This window comes from Neoarius graeffei, chromosome 2, assembly GCF_027579695.1.
Source record: "Neoarius graeffei isolate fNeoGra1 chromosome 2, fNeoGra1.pri, whole genome shotgun sequence".
In the NCBI taxonomy this organism is placed as follows: Eukaryota; Metazoa; Chordata; class Actinopteri; order Siluriformes; family Ariidae; genus Neoarius; species Neoarius graeffei.
The window spans coordinates 20,640,335-20,662,864 of record NC_083570.1 but is presented as its reverse complement, the minus strand read 5'-3'; the positions used below and the strand labels follow the sequence as shown (position 1 = coordinate 20,662,864).

At 42.2% G+C, this 22,530-nt stretch overlaps 1 protein-coding gene across 3 annotated transcripts in view; it reads left to right on the top strand.

Moving 5' to 3' along the window:
* Positions 1 to 6,463: 6,463 nt before the first annotated feature.
* pcmt (protein-L-isoaspartate (D-aspartate) O-methyltransferase) overlaps positions 6,464 to 22,530 on the top strand; it is a 30,854-nt gene continuing 14,787 nt past the window's right edge. For 2 of the 3 annotated variants that reach the window (XM_060913967.1, XM_060913966.1), the window contains exons 1-3: positions 6,464 to 6,599; positions 9,905 to 10,009; positions 14,640 to 14,671. In XM_060913967.1, the coding sequence (XP_060769950.1) occupies positions 6,545 to 6,599; positions 9,905 to 10,009; positions 14,640 to 14,671 (192 nt within the window). In that variant the 5' untranslated portion in view covers positions 6,464 to 6,544. The remainder of the gene's footprint in view (positions 6,600 to 9,904; positions 10,010 to 14,639; positions 14,672 to 22,530) is intronic. The other variant, XM_060913965.1, reaches the window with a different exon arrangement.

Here is a 22,530-nt window from a genome sequence, read left to right as displayed (position 1 = left end):
CGTGCTGAGTTGGGCTGAGTCGAGCTGAGTGGGGCTGTTGGAGTTGCATTTCGACTACAACCGCGCTGAACCATGCTGACTGGAAGTGGGTGGACACATTGGGTGGAGTTAGCGAAAGTGGGTGGACGTCACGTGATGTCGTTAGGCGGCGCAAACAGTGACATCAGGGAGCTTTTAAGCGGTAGTCTCACGACCCGGATAGTAAACAATAAACATGGAGTTGTTAGTGTTGCTGGTCTTGGTGCTGTGGCTTGTTGTCACCGACAACGCCAACAGATACTGGCAAGAGCGTATAGATGAGGCGAGGCGCATAAGGCTTCAGAAATTCTCGTGATTCTTCTTTTTCCGGGTTTACGGTGTTTACAGATCCCAGCATGCTCGCGGGGCGTGTGTGGGCATGTGAGGACACTCCTCCTCACCAATCAGTGCACAGGGGAGTGTCTGTTCACGCCCCTAGCCCCACTCGGCTCGGTTTGGCTCGCTTCAGCCCCACTCCAAAACCGTGCGAGTTTTAGGGGCTAAGCAGGGCTGAAGCGAGCTGAGTCATGCTGTTCTGAGGTAGTCGAAATGTGAGCCGTGTCGGGCTGAAGCGAGCTGAAGTGAGCTGAAAAAGGGTAGTGGAAAAGGGCCAGTAGACACAGACAACCATTCACACTCACATTCACACCTATGGTCAATTTAGAGTCACCAGTTAACCTAACCTGCATGTCTTTGGACTGTGGGGGAAACCGGAGCACCCGGAGGAAACCCACGCGGACACGGGGAGAACATGCAAACTCCGCACAGAAAGGCCCTCGCCGGCCATGGGGCTTGAACCCGGACCTTCTTGCTGTGAGGCGACAGCGCTAACCACTACACCACTGTGCCGCCCCATGATAATTATAATTGTTAATTAATACAAATTAAATAAATTGCTTAACAATTGTTGTAATAATAATTATAATTGTTAATTAATACGAATTAATTTGTATTAATTAACAATTATAATTATTATTACAACAATTGTTAAGCAATTTATTGTTATATAAAAGTACTTTACACATCTTTCAATGAATTTATTTTATAATCATGATTTATTTATTTAATACACATGCATTTATCAAAAGTGAGGTGATGTTGGGTGCGGGAGGTTTTTGCATGACCCAGTAAAAATAACTTCAAAAAAGTAATATATGAGTAAAAGTTCACCAAATGCAACATCAGGAAAGTAGAAATTTTGAAAACACTTTCACAGTCATAACCCTATTCACCATGCATCACTGAATGAAATCTGGCCACAGCTCTATAAAAATCCTAAATTAAATAATATTCAAGTTTTAAATAAAAGTCAAGGATCATAATCACTAATATTCCCAAATACTAATAAAAACCGAAATAAAATAAACAAAAAAAAAAAACACTGATAAAATATAAAGTAATTGCATATTATTTTTTTCTCGGTCCAAATCCTGCACTCTGACTGGCTGGAGAACGGGTCTGTATCCTAAAATACAAACCCCAATTATGGACCTCTGGCGACTCGCTCATTCACAACAACAACAACAAACATAGCAGCATTTTTTTTTCAACATTTATCTTTTTTTTTTATAAAAGATTATCAAAAATCTTACACATTTTTGCCAGCATTTCTCAGGAGAATAGCATTAATTTTACATCATGGATAGCGATAACGACAGTGTTCACAGCAAAAGCGAGTTTTACTACCCTTAGGAAGAAGAAATTAAATAAAACATTTCAGGAGAAAGCTAAAAACCTGTAACTGTTGCTAACGCCGAGCAAAAACATGGCTGAATCCTGAATGACTCAATTTTGTGTAAACAGGCGGCAAAATGTAGTTTTTTTCCTGCCATGGAAGTGCACTTGTATACCGAGGAGGAAGCCATTTGCATTACAGCCATGAATGAGGATTCAAAATGGCGCCTCGGCTCGGTTTTCCCTTTCGGGCGCTCTCGTTTTCTGTTAGAATTTGGTAAAGAAAAAAATAAATATATTATTTACCAGTTTAAGGTCGGTCCGTATGGTGAAATACCGTGACCTCGGCCTTAAACACTGACCTCAGTACTTTCAAGACCTTGGTCACGGTATTCCACGATTAAAGAAGGGGTTGTTATGATGATGTTTTGCTGACAACATGTCACAACTCATCTTGTGGATGATATTATCTCATCTCATCTCGTTATCTCTAGCGGCTTTATCCTGTTCTACAGGGTCGCAGCAAGCTGGAGCCTATCCCAGCTGACTACAGGCGAAAGGTGGGGTACACCCTGGACAAGTCGCCAGGTCATCACAGGGCTGACACATAGACACAGACAACCATTCACACTCACATTCACACCTACGGTCAATTTAAAGTCACCAGTTAACCTAACCTGCATGTCTTTGGACTGTGGGGGAAACCGGAGCACCCGGAGGAAACCCACGCGGACACGGGGAGAACATGCAAACTCCACACAGAAAGGCCCTCGCCAGCCATGGGGCTCAAACCCGGACCTTCTTGCTGTGAGGCGACAGCGCTAACCACTACACCACCATCCCGCCCTGGATGATATTATATCTATATATATATGCCATTTTGGAGAAACTACACTATGTATATGAAGAAAAGTATATATGAACACCTGACCATCACAACCATATGTGTTTTTTTCCCCAAGCTGTCTTTATATTTATTTTGGAAGGAGTCTTCATTGTCACTGCTTTGTAACAATCAGAAATAAAGCTGTACTGTACATACATTTTCAGACACAGGAAAACGTTCAGGATGGACAGCTTTGCAGTTTCTCTGTTACAGGAGAAATTCAAGAGAGGAAAAAAGATAGGCTGATGACAGAACAACTATTTATATCTGCTAAGTGATCTCAGAAACTAACTTATCTTGTGGAGAAATGGCATTCTATTCCAAATGTATACAATTACATTATGTCGCCAAAAGTATGTGGTTCTTCCGCAAACTGTTGCCACAAAGTTTGAAGCACACAGTTGTCCAGAATATCTTTGCATGCTGGAGTATTACAATTTCCCTTCATCGGAACTAAAAGGCCCAAACTTGTTCCAGCATGACAGTGCTCCTGTGCACAAAGCGAGCACCATGAAGACATGGTTTGCCAAGATTAGAGTGTAAGAACTCAACTTGATGAGTCCTGACCTCAACCCGAATGAAAACTGGAAGGCCGGCTGCACCCCAGGCCTCCTGACCTGACATCAGTGCTTGACCTCACTAATGAATGCTCTTGATGCTGAACGAACACAAATTCCCGCAGCCAGGCTCCAAAATCTAGTGGAGGGTCTTATAAGAACAAGGTGGGACTAAATCTGGAATATTGGTGTGATGGGCATGTGTCCACAAAACTACACTATCCTTTTTTCATACACTTTGTTGAAAAAGTACAAATGTACAAAACCAATATATCTTGTATAATCAACTTATAATACAAAATTGAAAATAAATTATGTAGGAAATGCTGTCGTTAAAGATGTCCATGGATAGAAAGGAAAAAAGGAAAAGACAAGGAAGTAAACTAATGATTAATATAAAAAACATACATACATACAAGGGTAAACAGTTTTATCTCAGTTATCTAATTCAATCGGAAAATGTTTTAAAATATCATAAAATCTTTCTGCTTTTGCAAATGTTCAGGATCTTAAGTTTAATTTTAAACTCGTTCAAGAAAGGTCGCCGTAAACTTCAATCAGGATTTCTCCGCCATTGCCTCTTCGTTACTCGGTAAACTTCCATCTGGTACTGGCAAATATGGTTCTGATCATGTGCAAGAATTTTACAGTTATCTTCATACTTCAAACATTTTGTTCAATTTCCAACAAATCACTGAGGACTCCAAAAGAGTCAGTTGAGATGGTTCGGGCACCTTGTTAGGATGCTCCCTGGACGACTCCCAAGGGAGGTTTTCTGGGCATGCCCCACTGGGAGGAGACCCCGGGGCAGACCCAGGACACGCTGGAGAGATTACATCTCTCAGCTGGCCTGGGAACGCCTCAGTATTCCCCTGGAAGAGCTGGTTGAAGTGGTTGGGGAGAAGGAAGTTTGGGCTGCTCTGCTTAGGCTGCTACCCCCACGACCCGGATCCGGATAAGTGGTAGAAGATGGATGGATGGCACTGAGGACTCTGTCCATAGGCTCCTTTAAAATGGACTGTGGCATGGGCAGCTTACACATCTGGAAAGACACCATCAATGCTGAAAGTTATATCCAGGTTCTAGAGCAACATATGCTCCCATCCAGACGACGTCTCTTTCAGGGAAGACCTTGCATTTTCCAACATGATGATGCCAAACCACATACTGCATCAATTACAGCATCATGGCTGTGTAGAAGAAGGGTCCGGGTACTGAACCGGCCAGCCTGCAGTCCAGATCTTTCACCCATAGAAAACATTTGGTGCATCATAAAACAGAAGATACGACAAAAAAGACCTAAGACAGTTGAGCAACTAGAATCCTACATTAGACAAGAATGGGTTAACATTCCTATCCCTAAACTTGAGCAACTTGTCTCCTCAGTCCCCAGACGTTTACAGACTGTTGTAAAGAGAAAAGGGGATGTCTCACAGTGGTAAACATGGCCCTGTCCCAACTTTTTTGAGATGTGTTGTTGTCATGAAATTTAAAAAATCACCTAATTTTTCTCTTTAAATGATACATTTTCTCAGTTTAAACATTTGATACACTACCGTTCAAAAGTTTGGGGTCACCCAGACAATTTTGGGTTTTCCATGAAAAGTCACACTTTTATTTACCACCATAAGTTGTAAAATGAATAGAAAATATAGTCAAGACATTTTTCTGGCCATTTTGAGCATTTAATCGACCCCACAAATGTGATGCTCCAGAAACTCAATCTGCTCAAAGGAAGGTCAGTTTTATAGCTTCTCTAAACAGCTCAACTGTTTTCAGCTGTGCTAACAAGGGTTTTCTAATCCTCCATTAGCCTTCTGAGGCAATGAGCAAACACATTGTACCATTAGAACACTGGAGTGATAGTTGCTGGAAATGGGCCTCTATACACCTATGGAGATATTGCACCAAAAACCAGACATTTGCAGCTAGAATAGTCATTTACCACATTAGCAATGTATAGAGTGTATTTCTGATTAGTTTAAAGTGATCTTCATTGAAAAGAACAGTGCTTATCTTTCAAAAATAAGGAAATTTCAAAGTGACCCCAAACTTTTGAACGGTAGTGTATGAGCTAACCTGACAGGACTTATGAAAGAATATTTACAGCATATTCATAATTGTTTAAAATCCTTAAGGTTAATAAAGATAAATTATTTATAATCGATCTGTCTGGTGTCATCCAGATGAGGATGAGTTCCTTTTTGAGTTTATTTGCACTCAAGGTTTCTTCCTCATCATGTTTCAGGGAGTTTTTCCTTGCCACCTTCAGCGCCAACTCATTAGGGATACATTAATAAATTAAAAGTTTATATCTGGAATGTATGTGTTTCTGTCAAGCTGCTTTGTGACAATGTCCATTGTTAAAAGTACTATACAAATAAAATTGTACTTAATTTAATTGAATTGTATTTTTTTAAATATAATTTTGTGTGGTTTTTTTTTTTGTATTGTTTAAAATATACTTAGATTTTTGGTTATGTAATTATTTTGTTAATTGATTTATTTATATCTTTACTTATTACATGTCCATCCCTAGTCATTATTTTTTCTTTTATTTGGTTTTATACTGTATTATGATGGGGCGGCACGGTGATGTAGTGGCTAGCACTGTCGCCCTAAACTTGAGCAACTTGTCTCCTCGGTCCCCAGACGTTTACAGACTGTTGTAAAGAGAAAAGGGGATGTCTCACAGTGGTAAACATGGCCTTGTCCTAACTTTTTTGAGTTGTGTTGTTGTCATGAAATTTCAAAATCACCTAATGTTTCTCTTTAAATGATACATTTTCTCAGTTTAAACATTTGATATGTCATCTATGTTCTATTCTGAATAAAATATGGAATTTTGAAACTTCCACATCATTGCATTCCGTTTTGATTTACAATTTGTCCCAACTTTTTTGGAATCGGGGTTGTACTCAATAAAATCAATCAATCAAAGACAATTTTTTTTGGGGGGGATGGTTTTGGATTTAAAACTACACTGCCCACAATGCCTCAGCACTGAGTCCCACCAATCCGGAGCGTCTCTGTAAAATGACGTCATAGAGCTCACAGGCTCCTCTTACAGGTCGCGCGCAGCAGTGACACTCTGACACGCGACCATGATTGAATCGTGATGATTCTGCAAAAATAAAAAATAAAAAAAATTAATAATAAATAACACTAAAACCCGAAATAGAAACGCTTGTTTATTAGCTGCAATGAACACAACACAGCCAGCATACTGAGAGAGCTGGGCTGAAGGAACTGCTGGAGTGGAGTGTAGTGTAGTGCGCGCGCAGGGAGGATGTCCGGTGACGTAGCGGCTCCGTCTGTATGGGAAGTGGTAAGCTTGCTGGGGAGAGTGTTATGCGCAGGCGCAGCTCTCACTGCCGCTCTCTACCTGATCCGCAGAGTGTGTTTAATCATGGCCTGGAAATCAGGAGGAGCCAGCCAAGCGGAGCTCGTCAACAACCTCCGCAGTGAGTCGGTTTAGAAAGACCAACCTTGACTAGTCATACTTTTGTGCATATTAGAAACTTGGTTAATGAATAAATTAATTGAGTAAATAATTAAAAAACTCCATGACTGGAGACATAGAACGCTTTTTTTTTAAATTGTCGTCTTAACTACGTGACTAGCTAGCTAACTATAGCTATAGCAACGGCGCGCGCACACACATAGTGTCGCGCGAGTCCAAAAAAAAAAAGCGCTGGTGGTTTTCTGTCAGAGTTAGCCACTATGCTAGCGAGTTTTATTCTTCGACTGTTTAACTTTTTTTTAATTTTTTTAATATAACTGAGCACTGTTCTTTTTGTATAATCTATTTAACGTTCTGTATAACGTTCTATATAACCTATATAATATTCTATATAACGTTACCAGTCATGCTATGCTATGTCATGTCATGCTAACCTAGCCAGTCTGCTTTGTCTTAATAATAACGCGAATTATTTAAATATGGATAATTTGTCGTGTTTGTTTTTCAAGTGTAAACGTTTATCAGTCGCCAAACATAATATATATTTCCGATAGAGTTGTTTGTCATGTGTTAGCTACCGTAGGTGGGCGTGGCAGCGCAGCGGCCATAGGGTGGGGCGATTCTATATGGGCCTGTAGTCGATATATCGACTGATATCGTCTTACCGATTGTGTAAAAAAAAAAAATAGCGGTTTATTTTCTGTTTGCATGCTGTGGCCTCGAAACATGTCAAAAGTCCTGGCAGTAACGAGTAAGAGGACGGGACAGGGTGATATGGAAAATTTGAAATGTTTTTTTTTTCCTTTCTCCACCCAGAAATGCAAAATTGGTAGCTTTCAAGTCATGGCTTTTTCTAAGACATGATTGTGTTTTGTGTGTGTTAAAGCAACGTTCTCAGGCTTTTGCCTAAACTGGGGAACAGGGGCGCTGCGCCCTCTTACCGAAATGCCGATTGAACCCCAAGTCACACTTAGGGCCAATTTATGCTGACAACCCACCCTTTGCAGATAGCGTTGCAGATGGCGTCTGCGTAACCCCCCCCCCTTTGCAGACGCTCTGCGCGCACCTCCCAAAAATTGTGACCACCGCAGAAGCCTCGCAGACAGCGTCGCAGACAAGAGGGCTCTGATTGGTTCACTCTACATCCGCTGTACATGCACTTCCGCTTCCCTACTTTCCCGGTTTGGTTTTTCACTACCGCCATTTTTAAAAACATGAGCGAAGATGGAGCAGCATGAAGAGCGGTTGATCGAGGAAGTACGTACATCTATACGACTCCAGTTCTAGTCATTATAAGTAACCGGAGGATAAACACTCCACTAACCACACCCACCAACTACTCCTAGCGACTTCGCGCCCCCTTGCGTTGTGGCAGTGAATAACATCGCGCATGCTTATTACTCCCCGCTCAGCGATAAATTACAACTGTCTGCGAAAAGCTATCTGGAAAGCCTTGTCGCAAGAGCATGCAGAGGCCCTAAGAGGACGAGACAGGGTGATATGGAAAATTTAGAAATGTTTTTTCCTTTCTCCACCCAGAAATGCAAAATTGGTAGCTTTCAAGTCATGGCTTTTTCTAAGACATGATTGTGTTTTGTGTGTGTTAAAGCAACGTTCTCAGGCTTTTGTCTAAACCGGGGAACGGGGCGCTGCGCCCTCTTACCGAAATGCCGATTGAACCCCAAGTCACACTTAGGCCATGCACTTATATGCTACTGCACAACATGCAGTCTTTCTCAAAACGATCTTTTCTCCATGAAAACATCCCAGCAACACCATGTGACAATGTGTCTGATCATCAAATACGTTATAATTACTCCAAAAATATTCCAGTCATAGAAGATACACCGCCAGACGGTGCAAAAACAATCCGAATTGGCGTTTTCCAGACTGAGACGCCATGTTGTTTAGTTGTCGCGGCTGCTCTCGGGAGATTTGACATGGGTTACATACAAGGTCAGCTGACTTGTAGAGCGAGATTTCTCGAGACTGAATGACCTTTCACCCACCGGCGCAGGAGCTTTTGACAGAAGTAGTTCGCGAGTTATTTTTGTTGACACTTGGACATTTAAAGATGTCGTCCCGCGGCACGAAACGGAAGAAAGCCAAAGATTGTCTGGGGCAGAAGATTATTACTACTTTCTTTTTCAATGTTGACAGACAATTTGTTACAATTTCCCTCTCAGATAGTCTCAGAATGTTCCATTGTAGCCTCATTTTTTCAAAGGCTTCGCACGGCAGGGGGGGACGGACCATGGCTCCCTCGCCATGGTGAGCGCCCTCATACTAAATTTTTCTAGAAAAAAACCTGGTTCTGATTAGGGTTCACTATGGACCGCCAAGAACCAGCCGATCAGGAGAAGGACAAGTTCTGAGCTGCCTGTCAATCATGTCTGGTCATTCAGAAAGCGCCAAAACGCTGCGTCGATTTGATAACGAGGTGTACCTTGGAATGTCGGTAGTTCTGAGATTTTATAATTTGGCATCCTGAGTTTGCTTTTTTTTTTTTAGTTTTATCTCGTTTCAGAAGCATGCTGGTCTATTTTTACTTTAATGGTATACCCACAATCCTATCCGACGACCTGGTGATCATGGTGCACTGGGATTGAGCCCTTGCTTCACTTGTACACAGAGAGAGTGATGCTTTTAGTGAATTAGTCTGTTGGGCTTTTTCGCCTTCTCGTCTGTACAGTCTGCACAAGCAGGTCAGCTTCCAAAGCTTCAACTTTCATCCGAATACCTCCATCAACGTGCCTTCATCGAATCGAATTCCGATTCCCGTGTCGTGCTTGGATTACGTAATCGTCGCTGTCAGTCCTGACGAACAAATACAACAAGAATCTCCTTTTCATCAACGTTTCCACATCCACCAAGTGTGAAAGTTGTCATCGACGAAATATTCTGGGAATTAAAACACGATTCTGTCTTTGTTGCCACGGCTCGTGTTCCACTAGTCCCTTTTGGATTAGTGCAATTCTTGGCCTGCGGCCTTGTCATTTGACACTCGTGTGGCGACCGAGCCTGGTTCAAAACGAACTGGTGCGTTAACATCTTGGCGCTCGTCTCTGCCGCATACCTGCTGGAAATAGCCAGGCCTGCACACACTGTTCGCTTTGACGTGATTAATCATCGCACAGAATGTCAGTTACATAACTTGCGTGTGTATGAAGAGGATAGGATGAGAAGTTACCGGAATATTGGATTTTCCCTGCGTATTCATGAGTTAAAAGGGAGAATGGTTTGTGTGTGTGTGTGTGTGTGTTTTAACCGCACAACCTGAACCTGTTGATGTGTGTGTCTCTTCAGAGAATGGCATCATTAAGTCGGACCGTGTGTATGAAGTCATGCTAACCACAGATCGAGCCCATTTCTCCAGATGTAATCCTTATATGGATTCTCCACAGTCTATAGGTACGTATGAAGTCGTTGGGTAGATGAATGTGTGACTGCATGTTATATTGCTTGTTATTCGTTATTGCAACATTGGCATAACCTCAAAGTAAAATTCGGTGTCCGGTCATGTTTTGGTGAATTGTACTGATCGGTAGTCCTGGTTAAATAATACAGACCAAGCTTGAAATTGGAGGTTGCTCCATCCTCGCTTGCATTATTGTGCTTTTATTTATTTTTTTGCCGCCCGGTTTCTATCAAATCGCGTGCTCTGATTGGCTCGCGAGCGGTCCGGAATCCTACTTTCCGGACCCCGGTGACGGACCTTTGGCGACTCGCTCGTTCACAACAACAAACATGGTAGCAATTTTTTGTCAACCTTTATTTTCGCATTTCTTAGTAGAATAGCATTAATTTTACAGCATGGATAGTGATAACGACAGTGTTCACAGCGAAAGCGAGTTTTACTGCCCTGAGGGAGATGAAATAAAAGAAAACATTTCAGGAGAAAGATGAAAACCTGTAAGTGTCGCTAACACCGAGCAAATCCAGCAGTTCATTGAGGAGCAAAGGGCAGAAAATGCACCAGAAAAGACGACTTACTGTACGACCTCAGTGTCTTTAGGAAGTTCTGTCGAAAGGTTGAAGACACCTGGCGAAGAACTAAACATTTACCAGCTTAAAGTGCATATCCTGGACCAAATTCCTTTTTTTTTTAATGAAAGAATGTCCCTTTATACTCCCATCCAGAAGGGTAATTTTGCACAAGGCCATCTGTCAGCAGAAAAAAATAAAACGCATCTGGAAAAATCCCAAGGGAGCCTGGAGCCAGGTTCGTCTCATCACCTGCGGAAGCGCCAGCAGGCTGCGAGAGCTTGCACGGTTTCAGTGCACAGCCTGTGTAGACCAAGTTTAGCAGCGAGCGATTTTGCATTGAAATATGGAATTGTCACCTGAGCGCAATGTTACTTCACCTTTGGATGAAGAATGTAATGTTGCTCCACCCTCCTACGATACGTCTGTTAACTATTTTAATAATTACGTGATAACGTTGAAGAAATTTGCAGAAAACCACCAGGTCGTTTTCTCATAAACAAACCAGCGCTGACGTAGGATTCAGAAGGAGGCGTCCCGCACGCGACGTCACGAAAATCAGTGTTTCCTGGGAAATCCAAATGGCAAGTTTTTTCAGAGGTGGACCAATTCGCCTCAAATGGCTCGACTTCAACTGAATTTTTCTGGTATTGCGCAAGGTAAAAAAAATTGCACAAAATGTGACAGATATTTGACCAAAGTATAATATAAAATAGGAGAATTACATCGATCTTGCTCCTGAATTTACCCGTGATATGCACTTTAAGGTCGGTCCGTATCGTGAAATACCGTGACCTCGGCCTTGAAAATACTGACCTTGGCCCAGAGGCCTTGGTCAGTATTTTCAAGGCCTCGGTCACTATATATATGATTTCTTCCATTTTTGCTTCATTTAAATGTTTTAGGTCATCCAACTAAGTCTAAGATACAGATAGTAACACTTTACTTTTAATAAATGGAGTGATCATTTAAAAGCTGCATATTGTGTTTACTTACACTCAACCTGTATCACCCATGTGAAAAAGTAATTGCCCCCTTCAACCTAATAACTGGTTGGGCCACCCTTGTCAGCAACAACTGCAATTAAACATTTGTGATAACTTGCAATGAGTCTTCTACATCGCTGTGGAGGATTTTTTGCCCACTCTTCTTGGCAGAATTGTTTCACTTCAGCAACATCGGAGGGTTTTCGAGCATGAACTGCCCATTTAAGATATTGCCGCAGCATCTCGACTGGATTCAAGTCAGGACTTTGACTAGGCCACGACACAAGCTTAATTTTATTTCTTTTGAGCCATTCAGAGGTGGACTTGCTTGTGTGCTTTGGATCACTGTCCTGCTGAATAACCCAGCTGCACTTGAGTTTTCAGTCACAAACTGACGGGCAGACATTCTCCTTCAGGATTTTCTGGTAGAGAGCAGAATTCATGGTTCTATCAGCTGTGGCAAGTCATCCAGGTACTGAAGCAGAAAAGCAGCCGTAGACCATCACACTACCGCCACCATGTTTGACTGCTGGTATGGTGTTCTTATTTTGGAGCGCTGCGTTAGCCTTACGCCAGAAGTACTGGGACCCATGTCTTCCAAAAAATGATATTTTTGACTCATGAGTCCACAAAATATTATCCCAAAAGTCTTGGGGTTATCAAGATGCTTTTTGGCAAATGTGAGATGAGCCTTTGTGTTCTTTTTGGTCAGCAGTGGTTTGCACCTCGCAACTCTCCCATGGATGCCATTTTTGCCCAGTGCCGTCTTTATTGTAGAATCCTGAACACTGACCTTAACTGAGGCAAGTGAGGCCTGCATTTCTTTAGATGTTTGTCGGGCTTCTTTTGTGACCTCCTAGATCAGTCGTCGACGTGCTCTTGGTTGAATTTTGGAAGGCCAGCTGCTCCTGGGAAGGTTTGCCACTGTTGCGGGTTTTTTGCATTTGTGGATAATGGCTCTGTGTGGTTCGCTGGAGTCCCAGAGCCTTGGCAATCACTTTGTAACCCTTTCCAGACTGATGGATTTCAATTATTTTGTTGCGCATCTGTTCTTGTAACAGTTTACTCTGCGATATCTTTTTAAGATCTATTAGCCTATTTCACATTGGCAACCTGGTGATATTTAGCTTGAACAGATCTGCCAGTAATCATGCCTGGGTGTGGCTAGTGAAATTGAACCCAATTATCAATTAAATTTGCTTACTTGTTTGATTGAGGTTAATTGGTTGAGGGGGTAATTACTTTTTCACATCAGGCCAGGCAGAGTTGGGTAACTTTTTTTTTTTTTCTGTCAGTAAATGAAATCATTTGAAAACTGCATTTTGTGTTTACTTTGGCTATCTTTGTCTAATATTAAAATTAGTTTGATGACACACATTTACGCGTGACAAATGTACAAAAATGGAACAAATTAGGAAGGGGCAAATACTTTTTCACAGCATTTTTTACTTATTAAATAACAAATGTTCTACTTTATCTGCTTCTAGTTACCTTTAATGTTGTGATCACTTTTCACTGAATTATGGAGCGTTTAGAGACGAGCATTAGTGAAGTCAGGCACTGATGCAGGGTTCTCCAGAAAATCTGAAGTTGCCAGCTAAAAGAAGAAAATTGACATTGACATGGCTTCTGGTGCGTTTTGAGCTAATAAATTACGAACCATTTCCCTGTAAAATCCTCCAGATGTGTGCGCGCTTGGCTTTCTCAGTTACCCTGCGTAGTACGCTGCCTGGCTCTGTAACATAACTACACGCGCTACAGTGTGGTCACGTGGTCCAGTTCAGCCAATCATAGCGCGAAAATCGATCAACAAACATGGTGTCGCTTCCGGTCACGCTAGACATGAACATCGTAATGCGTCTGAAAACAAGTCACGCCACAGCACTGGTGAACTCACAAACCCGATCAGCAGGACGTTTTCCGCCGTCAGAAAGCGATTAGGACTGAGGTTTCTAGGCCGCGGCATTAAGATTTCCCTTCACTGGAACCAAGAAGCTCAAACCTGTTCCAGCATGACAATGCAACTGTGCATAAAGCAAGCTCCATCCGAATCGAAGACAGTTTCATGATGGAATAATTGGATTTGCAGCAGAGATTATAAATTGCTTGAACATTGAAAGGCAAGGTTTTTTTTTTTTCTGAGATTGAGTAGCCGGCACAGACCAATCCGTGTACCACCAGCGTTTATGGATATCTCTGATACCCCTTTTCCACCAAATCAGTTCCAGGGCTGGTTTGGGGCTGGTGCTGGTTCACAACTCGTTCAACTTGCGAGCCAGCTGAGAACCAGTTTGCTTTTCCATAGCTCACGGTGCTAAGGGAAGCCACGTCAGTTACGTCGTTGTATACGTCAGTTACGTCGCTACGTTTTCATAAACCTTGGCGCAAATATCGAAGCAAAAACAGCACTGAAGAAGCAGCAACAACAACAATAATAATAATGGATGACTTCACGTTTATACAGCTGCTGCTTCTCGTCGCTTAAAAATGGCGATCTTTCGCGGTCTTGTTATTGTTATTGGTCTTAAACCGCTTTTCCTGGCCCCAGAGCCAGTTCTTTGTCAGTGGAAACAGAAAACCCGGTTCCAAACTAAGCACTGGCCCCGAACCAGCCCTGGAACTGCTTTGGTGGAAAAGGGGCATGACTGATATTGAATGAGGAGGCCTGGGGTGTAATCTGCATTCCAGTTCATCCCAAAGCTGTTGAGTGGGGTTGAGGTCGGGGCTCTGTACAGGATTCTCAAGCTCTCGCACTTCAAAGCTGGCGAGCCATGTCTTCATGGAGCTTGCTTTATGCACAGTTGCATTGTCATGCTGGAACAGGTTTGAGCTTCTTGGTTCCAGTGAAGGGAAATCTTAATGCCGCGGCCTAGAAACCTCAGTCCTAATTGCTTTCCGACGGCGGAAAAAGTCCTGCTGATCGGGTTTGTGAGTTCACCAGTGCTCTGGCGTGACTCGTTTTGTTTTCAGATGCATTGCAATGTTCACATTGTGAGAACAGCATGCTGTGTGTGTTTTAGCGGTTCTGTGTTAGAGTAATGACCACTTTTTTTTTTTTTGACTTTCCACAGGATACCAGGCAACTATCAGTGCACCACATATGGTATGTTCCAAGTCTCTGAAAGACATGACACTGATGCTTCATTTATTTTATTTATTTTTAAAGGCAATATCAGATAATCAGCTCTGGTACATCCTAAACAGCTGGAAGAAAATATTAAGATCGTTCAAGACTCCACTTCGTGTCATGCCTAAGACTAGATTTTATCTCATGATAACATCACTAACACACTCTCATGGCTCAATGCTTTAATCAACACTTCATTCCAGTTCTGACACTTTTTTTTTAAAATCTAGAAGAAAGCTTTCACCTTCGGTATCAGTCTTGTAGAACAGCGTAAAGCTGCTGCTCGAGTGGCCGTGCAGCAATAACGCGTAAGCAGACAGCACAAACCAGAGTTTTAGAATTTATTTATTTTGCAATTTACATCAACCAGCTAGTTAGCATTAGGTTGTGCATCGAAAGTTGGCCTGAAACACGAGCTTGTAGCGAAATGATCATTCACTAAAAGTATTCGATAAGACACAGAGTACCAGTCAAAAGTTTGGACACGCCTACTCGTAGGTTTTTCTGTATTTTTGACTGTTTTCGACATTGTAGAGCAATACTGAAGATATCGAAAATATGAAATAACTCAAGGAACATGTATGGAATTGTGTATTTAAAAAAAAAAGTTTCATATTTTAGATTCTTCAAAGTAGCCACTGTTTATCTTGATGCTTTGCAGAATATTAAAAGAGAGCTGAAGGCAAATTTTTTTTTTTTTTTTAAATCCTTAAAATTCTATTTCTCATTTTATTAAATATCGGAATGCCTTTTCGATCGCTATTTTGTCACTGCTTCAGCAAGTTATGAGTGTTTGAAATGCGCTATGTAACATATCAGTCCATATGTCAAAGCAACGGCCGTAAACAAGATTCGTCGAGACCCGTGCAAGACATCGTAGGACGGAAGTAAAACATACAGCGGAAATCAAAGCGGCCAGCGTTTGTCAAAAGACGTGCACGCCCTCTTTCGAATGCTGACGTGATCAAGCCGGAAGTATTGTTTGTTTTGATAGCAATCAGGAAAGTCTGACAAATGTAGGCAGTAATCATCGTTTCAACTCGTTTTTGTGCAACATTTCGTTTGGAGAACAGTTTTCAAAATGGTGGCGCTGACCCTTGACGTTTCGAAGTCTCGCACAAGCCTCGTGAAGATCGCACGGATAAGCGATGCCTGCCGTGGACCAAACGAACTAAATTCAACACGGCTAAAAACCGAATAGGCCGACAAGTATAATATTTAATTGCGAGTCACGATATAAGGTTACGAAAGCTGAAAATGTAATTGAATAGCACGTTAAATAAAGCAAGTTTAAAAATGACTTCAGTTCTTCTTTAACCAGCTTCATGGGGTAGTCACCTGGAATGCTTTTCGATTAACAGGTACGCCTCGTCAAAAGTTAGTGGAATTTCGTGCCTACCAGGGGCGATTTCTCAGAGACAACAAGGGAAGCCGAGCTTCCCCTAAAATTCTCTCCCCAAACTGCGGCATCTATGACGTTGAATTCTCATTAAAACAATAACTTGCATAACATAATATATGCCCAAGATTGTATTTACGTTCATAACTATCCTGTAACTTATTTGAGTGATGTCTGACGAACTTGCAGTTTGTTACGAGAATCACCTTTGCTGCCAGGCTGTAACCAGCGTTGCCAGATACTGCTGACGTTTTCCAGCCAAAATATGTTCAAAACCCGTCAAAATGCACTTAAAACCGCCCAATCTGGCAACACTGGCTGTAACCTTTCTTATTTCAATGGGCTCTATGGACTGGCAGCCGGGTATCCGTTGCAGTCTATGAGAGGGCTCTGAACAGCCAATTTCGGCTAGTTGTTATTGGTTAAAATCGACAAAATCGTCACTTCCAGGGAAGCCGGGCTTCTCTGGGACTAAACGAGACAGTGGGAGGGACAAGAAGCCGGGCTGATGAAGGATTATTGGAGGTAGTGTTTGAAAGACATGAGGAGGGCGGGCTCTGTACTTCGGCGTCGGCGAGGAACACGGAAGCATGATCAGTCAGTCCCCAGCGGATGTCGAGAAAGTGTAGTCGTGTGCCAAAGTGCTGTCCGACTTTCTTTTCATATAAACGTTTCTTCTCATTGATGTCTCTGTACATTACTCTGTAAATAAATGTAAATATTACTCGTTGTGCTCCGTTAACTTTCATCCATTCTATCAGTTTGATCATTCGCGAATTCACTCGTTTATTTCATTTGTAGTTCAATCTGGTTGTAGGCTAGCTTGAGCCTTATTGGGATCTGCAGTGCTAGCTGCTAACAGAAATTGGTGAAGTCTCTGGAAAGCACAACCAGCTAGTATGACAGGGTCACAGACCATTTTCTGGAAAAGGAGCGGAGGGCAGAATTTGTGTATAAATAGTGTGCATCATATGTTCATGAATCTGAAGTGTGTATATTGTTCAGTAATGTGAAGAGAATGGTGGGCTCTGTGTTATAGGTTATACCTGGGTATAATATTCAAGGTTCTGTGTGTTGCATAGCCTACCTGGTTATGAATTTCCAGACTGTGTTGCAGAAGATGTTCAAGGATGTGTTGCACAGCTGGGTGTTGTGTTAAAGACTCTGTGTTGCATATCAGGGTATGATGTTCAAGGCTCTTCGTTGAATAGCCAGTGATTTTTGGTTGTTTGATATTTTTGATTAAGGATATGAGGCACTAGCCTGGCAAGCCAGACTATAACATGAAATGTACAAGCAAAAATACTTTCTGCCACTAGGTAGGGTTGTCTAGTTCACTATGCTAATGGGGCACACCTTTCTATGCTTTGATATCCGGCCTACAGGTTTTACGATGAATGCGTAAAATGGGCTTCCCCTGTTTTAAAAACCAGCAGCTGCCACTGGTGCCTACTTACTGTGTTTGAGATCAAATAGTAAATATACTGCCCAACTAAGTAAAGAGAAACATCCATTATTGCGTCATCCGCGACGGAGTAAATGGGGCGTGGTATTCTAATCAGTGCGGTTTGTTTTGTGTGTCTGTTGTTAATCTAGCGTCTAGACCGATTGACTTCACGTTTTCAGGGTAGGTGGTCAATGGTCCGTAGGTTACCTGATTTTAAATTTTGGGGGTAATCAGGTCAAGGTCACCTGAAAGGTCAACCTTTCGGTCAAAATAACACATTTTCCTTTATAACTCAAACGGTTGCTGATGGACAAATTATTATGAGCGTATAGGAACTAGGGATGTTAACCGATGACCGTTTGACCGGTGGTTGACCGAATCAACGTCAACCAGTTAAATTTTTTTTTTTGGTTGTCGGTTTAAAAAAAAAAATCAATCGTTTTGAAGCTGCTGATTTTGGAGCGGAGGACTTGGAATTCTGTGTTATAAATGCTTGGGGCATGCCATGCGGTGTAAGGACGACAGCTGACAAATCAGAAACACCCATTCAGTCATGTCCCGCCCCAGTTGAACACAGCTGCCACTCGGCGAAAGAAAAAAGTGTAGACACAGGCTTTTTAGCTTACAAATTACTATATATATATATATATATATATATATATATATATATATTTATTTTATTATTAGAAGGCACATGGAGTTTAGTCCTGCCTTGGCCAGTGCATTCTGAAAGTATGTTTCGGTCTGTAGCCAACAATGCATGCTACTGCAGATCATATCTCTCCACACAAACTAAAGGCGCAGATGCTGACTTTTTCACGGCTGAATCGTGCAGATCCGATTGCTTTCCTTTGAGCATACAGAATTTACTCTGATGAAATTATTCAGACACTCCACCGCCCCCCCTAAAAAAATTGGATCTGCACGATTCAGCCGTGAAAAAGGCGGCATCCGCTAAAAGGCGCGCCGTTTGCATCCCTGTTTAAACTCATAGGTTAACCGACTTTAACTGGCTAATGAGGCTCGGTGGTCGGTCAAGATTTTTTTTTAGTTTTCGCCATCCCTACTAGGAACTCCTATATGGCCTTTCATTTGGCACCATGATCTCTGACCTTGAAAGGTCAAACTCAAGGTCACGGATTTTCAAAGGGCTGTAACTTGAAAACGGTTGACGGTAGACAGAAGTTTAACTTATAGGAAGTGCCATATGGCACCTTGAGTGACTCTGAAATGTCAAACTCAACGTCATGGATTTTCACAGGACTGTAACCTGACAGCTGACGATTTGAGAAATATTACCATCAAAACATCTAGGTATAGAATAAGTGCTGCCGGGCGAGGTTTGTTTTGCCTGGCAACACTTTACATGATCAGTCAGGTCTATAAAAAGCGCAAGAACTTTGAATGTGTCTTCAAGTGCAGTTGCAAAAGCCATCAACTTCTGAGGACCGTCCCAGGAAAAGAAGACCAAGCCTTTCCCTCTGCTGTAGAGAATAAGTGTATTAGAGTTACCAGCCTCGGAAATCGCCGATTAACAGCATGTCAGATTAAAGACTACACGAACGCCACAAAACATCAGGCGTTCGGAGGAGGAGACTACGCGAGTCGGGTTTTCACAGTTGAATTGCTGCAAAGAAACCATTACTGAGGGATACCTACGTGAGGATGATGAGAATTGCTTGAGCCAAAAGAAACGCCACAAGGAACGGGCCAGTGGAAATCTGGACTTTAGCTTGGTGAGTCCAAATTGCGGATGGTATCTGCACGTGTGGTTCCCACCATGAAGCGTGGAGGTGCTTTGCTGGTGATTTATGAAGGCAAACTGAAGGCACACTTAACCAGCGTCATTCTGCAGCGACATGCCATTCCATCTGCTTGGCGCTTAATGGGACCATTGTTTGTTTTCCAACAGGAAATTGACCCAGAACTAGGGATGTTAACCGATGACCGTTTGACCGATGGTTGACCGAATCAACTTCAACTGGTTAATTTTTTTTTTTGGTTGTCGGTTAAAAAAAAAAAATCAATCGTTTTGAAGCTGCCGATTTTGGAGCGGAGAACCTGGAATTCTGTGCTGTAAAAACTTGGGGCATGCCATGTGGTGTAAGGACGACAGCTGACAAATCAGAAACACCCATTCAGTCATTTCCCGCCCCAGTTGAAGACAGCTGGCACTTGGCGAAAGAAAAGTGTAGACACAGGCTTTTTAGCTTACAAATTACTATAATTCAGGGATGCAAACGGCGTACCTTTTGGCGGATGCCGCTTGTTTCACGGCTGAATCGTGCAGATCCGATATTTTATTTATTTATTTTTATTTATTTATTTATTTATTTTTAGGGGGGGGGGTGCTGGAGTGTCTGATTATAATTTCAAAGTAAATTCTGTATTAAAATTACTAAATAAGCAAATGCCGTTACAGTCCATGAAACAGGAAGTATGAGAAGAAAACAGTAAATCAGAAAGCTGCGCACGTTTGCGCGAAAGCTGCGCAAATGTGCGCAGCTTTCTGATTTACTGTTTTCTTCTCATACTTCCTATGTTTCATGGACTGTAACGGCATTTGCTTATATACAGAATTTACTTTGGTGAAATTATAATCAGACACTCCAAGGCCCCCCCCCCCCCCCAAAAAAAAAAATCGGATCTGCGCGATTCAGCCGTGAAAAAGGCGGCATCCGCCAAAAGGCACATCGTTCTGTTAATTTAAAAAAAAAATTATTAGAAGGCGCATCGAGTTTAGTCCTGCCTTGGCCAGTGCATTCTGAAAGTATATTTCGGTCTGTAGCCAACAATGCATGTTATTGCAGATCATATCTCTCCACACAAACTAAAGGCGCAGATGCTGACTTTTGAAGGGAAGGGGAGAGAATGAAATGACAGCGGTGTCTGGAGGGGGAGTGACAAACGCAGCTTTTATGTCTGTGAGCCAAGTCGGTGACGGCTTCAGAGCAACTTCAATACCATGCAGTAATGGCGTGTTGATATTGGTAACGGCGTTCTAACGATTGTAGCTAATTAATTAGATTACTTGGCATTATAACAGCCTTTATTTTAACGCCGTTATTCCCATCACTGAATGTTATGTACTTCTAGAACTTGACTTTATTTTCAACGCCATCATGGCCAACTGAAACTGTCTCTAAGCTGGAGCCATTTGTCCTCCGCTCCAATACAAACCCCTCGACATCAGTGCCGCGTTTGACTAAATGTTTCACGCTGTAGAAAAGGTAATCTGAGTGGAGGGCAGCGACTGGGACTGAATGTGCGGATGCTCGCGGTTAGATTTAGAATAGATTCTAATAATTCCAATTCTAGAATTTTAAACTCGTAGGTTAACCGGCTAATGAGGCTCGGTGGTCGGTCAAGTTTTTTTTTTAGTTTTCGCCATCCCTACCCAGAACACACCTCCAGCCTCCACAATCACCTGATGTAAACCCAGCTGAGATGGTTTGGGCTGCAGAGTGAAAGAAAAGCAGCCAGTGTATATGGGGACTCCTTTGATGCTGTGGGAAAGGCATTCCAGGTGAAAGCTGTCATCGAAGTACAACCCTAATTCCAAAAAAGTTGGGACAAAGTACAAATTGTAAATAAAAACGGAATGCAATGATGTGGAAGTTTCAAAATTCCATATTTTATTCAGAATAGAACATAGATGACATATCAAATGTTTAAACTGAGAAAATGTATCATTTAAAGAGAAAAATTAGGTGATTTTAAATTTCATGACAACAAGACATCTCAAAGTTGGGACAAGGCCATGTTTCCCCACTGTGAGACATCCCCTTTTCTCTTTACAACAGTCTGTAAACATCTGGGGACTGAGGAGACAAGTTGCTCAAGTTTAGGGATAGGAATGTTAACCCATTCTTGTCTAATGTAGGATTCTAGTTGCTCAACTGTCTTAGGTCTTTTTTGTCGTATCTTCCGTTTTATGATGCGCCAAATGTTTTCTATGGGTGAAAGATCTGGACTGCAGGCTGGCCAGTTCAGTACCCGGACCCTTCTTCTACGCAGCCATGATGCTGTAATTGATGCAGTATGTGGTTTGGCATTGTCATGTTGGAAAATGCAAGGTCTTCCCTGAAAGAGACGTCGTCTGGATGGGAGCATATGTTGCTCTAGAACCTGGATATACCTTTCAGCATTGATGGTGTCTTTCCAGATGTGTAAGCTGCCCATGCCACACGCACTAATGCAACCCCATACCATCAGAGATGCAGGCTTCTGAACTGAGCGCTGATAACAACTTGGGTTGTCCTTCTCCTCTTTAGTCCGAATGATACGGCGTCCCTGATTTCCATAAAGAACTTCAAATTTTGATTCGTCTGACCACAGAACAGTTTTCCATTTTGCCACAGTCCATTTTAAGTGAGCCTTGGCCCAGAGAAGACGTCTGCGCTTCTGGATCATGTTTAGATACGGCTTCTTCTTTGAACTATAGAGTTTTAGCTGGCAACGGCGGATGGCACGGTGAATTGTGTTCACAGATAATGTTCTCTGGAAATATTCCTGAGCCCATTTTGTGATTTCCAATACAGAAGCATGCCTGTATGTGATGCAGTGCCGTCTAAGGGCCCGAAGATCACGGGCACCCGGTATGGTTTTCCGGCCTTGACCCTTACGCACAGAGATCTTCCAGATTCTCTGAATCTTTTGATGATATTATGCACTGTAGATGATATGTTCAAACTCTTTGCAATTTTACACTGTCGAACTCCTTTCTGATATTGCTCCACTATTTGTCGGTGCAGAATTAGGGGGATTGGTGATCCTCTTCCCATCTTTACTTCTGAGAGCCGCTGCCACTCCAAGATGCTCTTTTTATACCCAGTCATGTTAATGACCTATTGCCAGTTGAGCTAATGAGTTGCAATTTGGTCCTCCAGCTGTTCCTTTTTTGTACCTTTAACTTTTCCAGCCTCTTATTGCCCCGTCCCAACTTTTTTGAGATGTGTTGCTGTCATGAAATTTCAAATGAGCCAATAT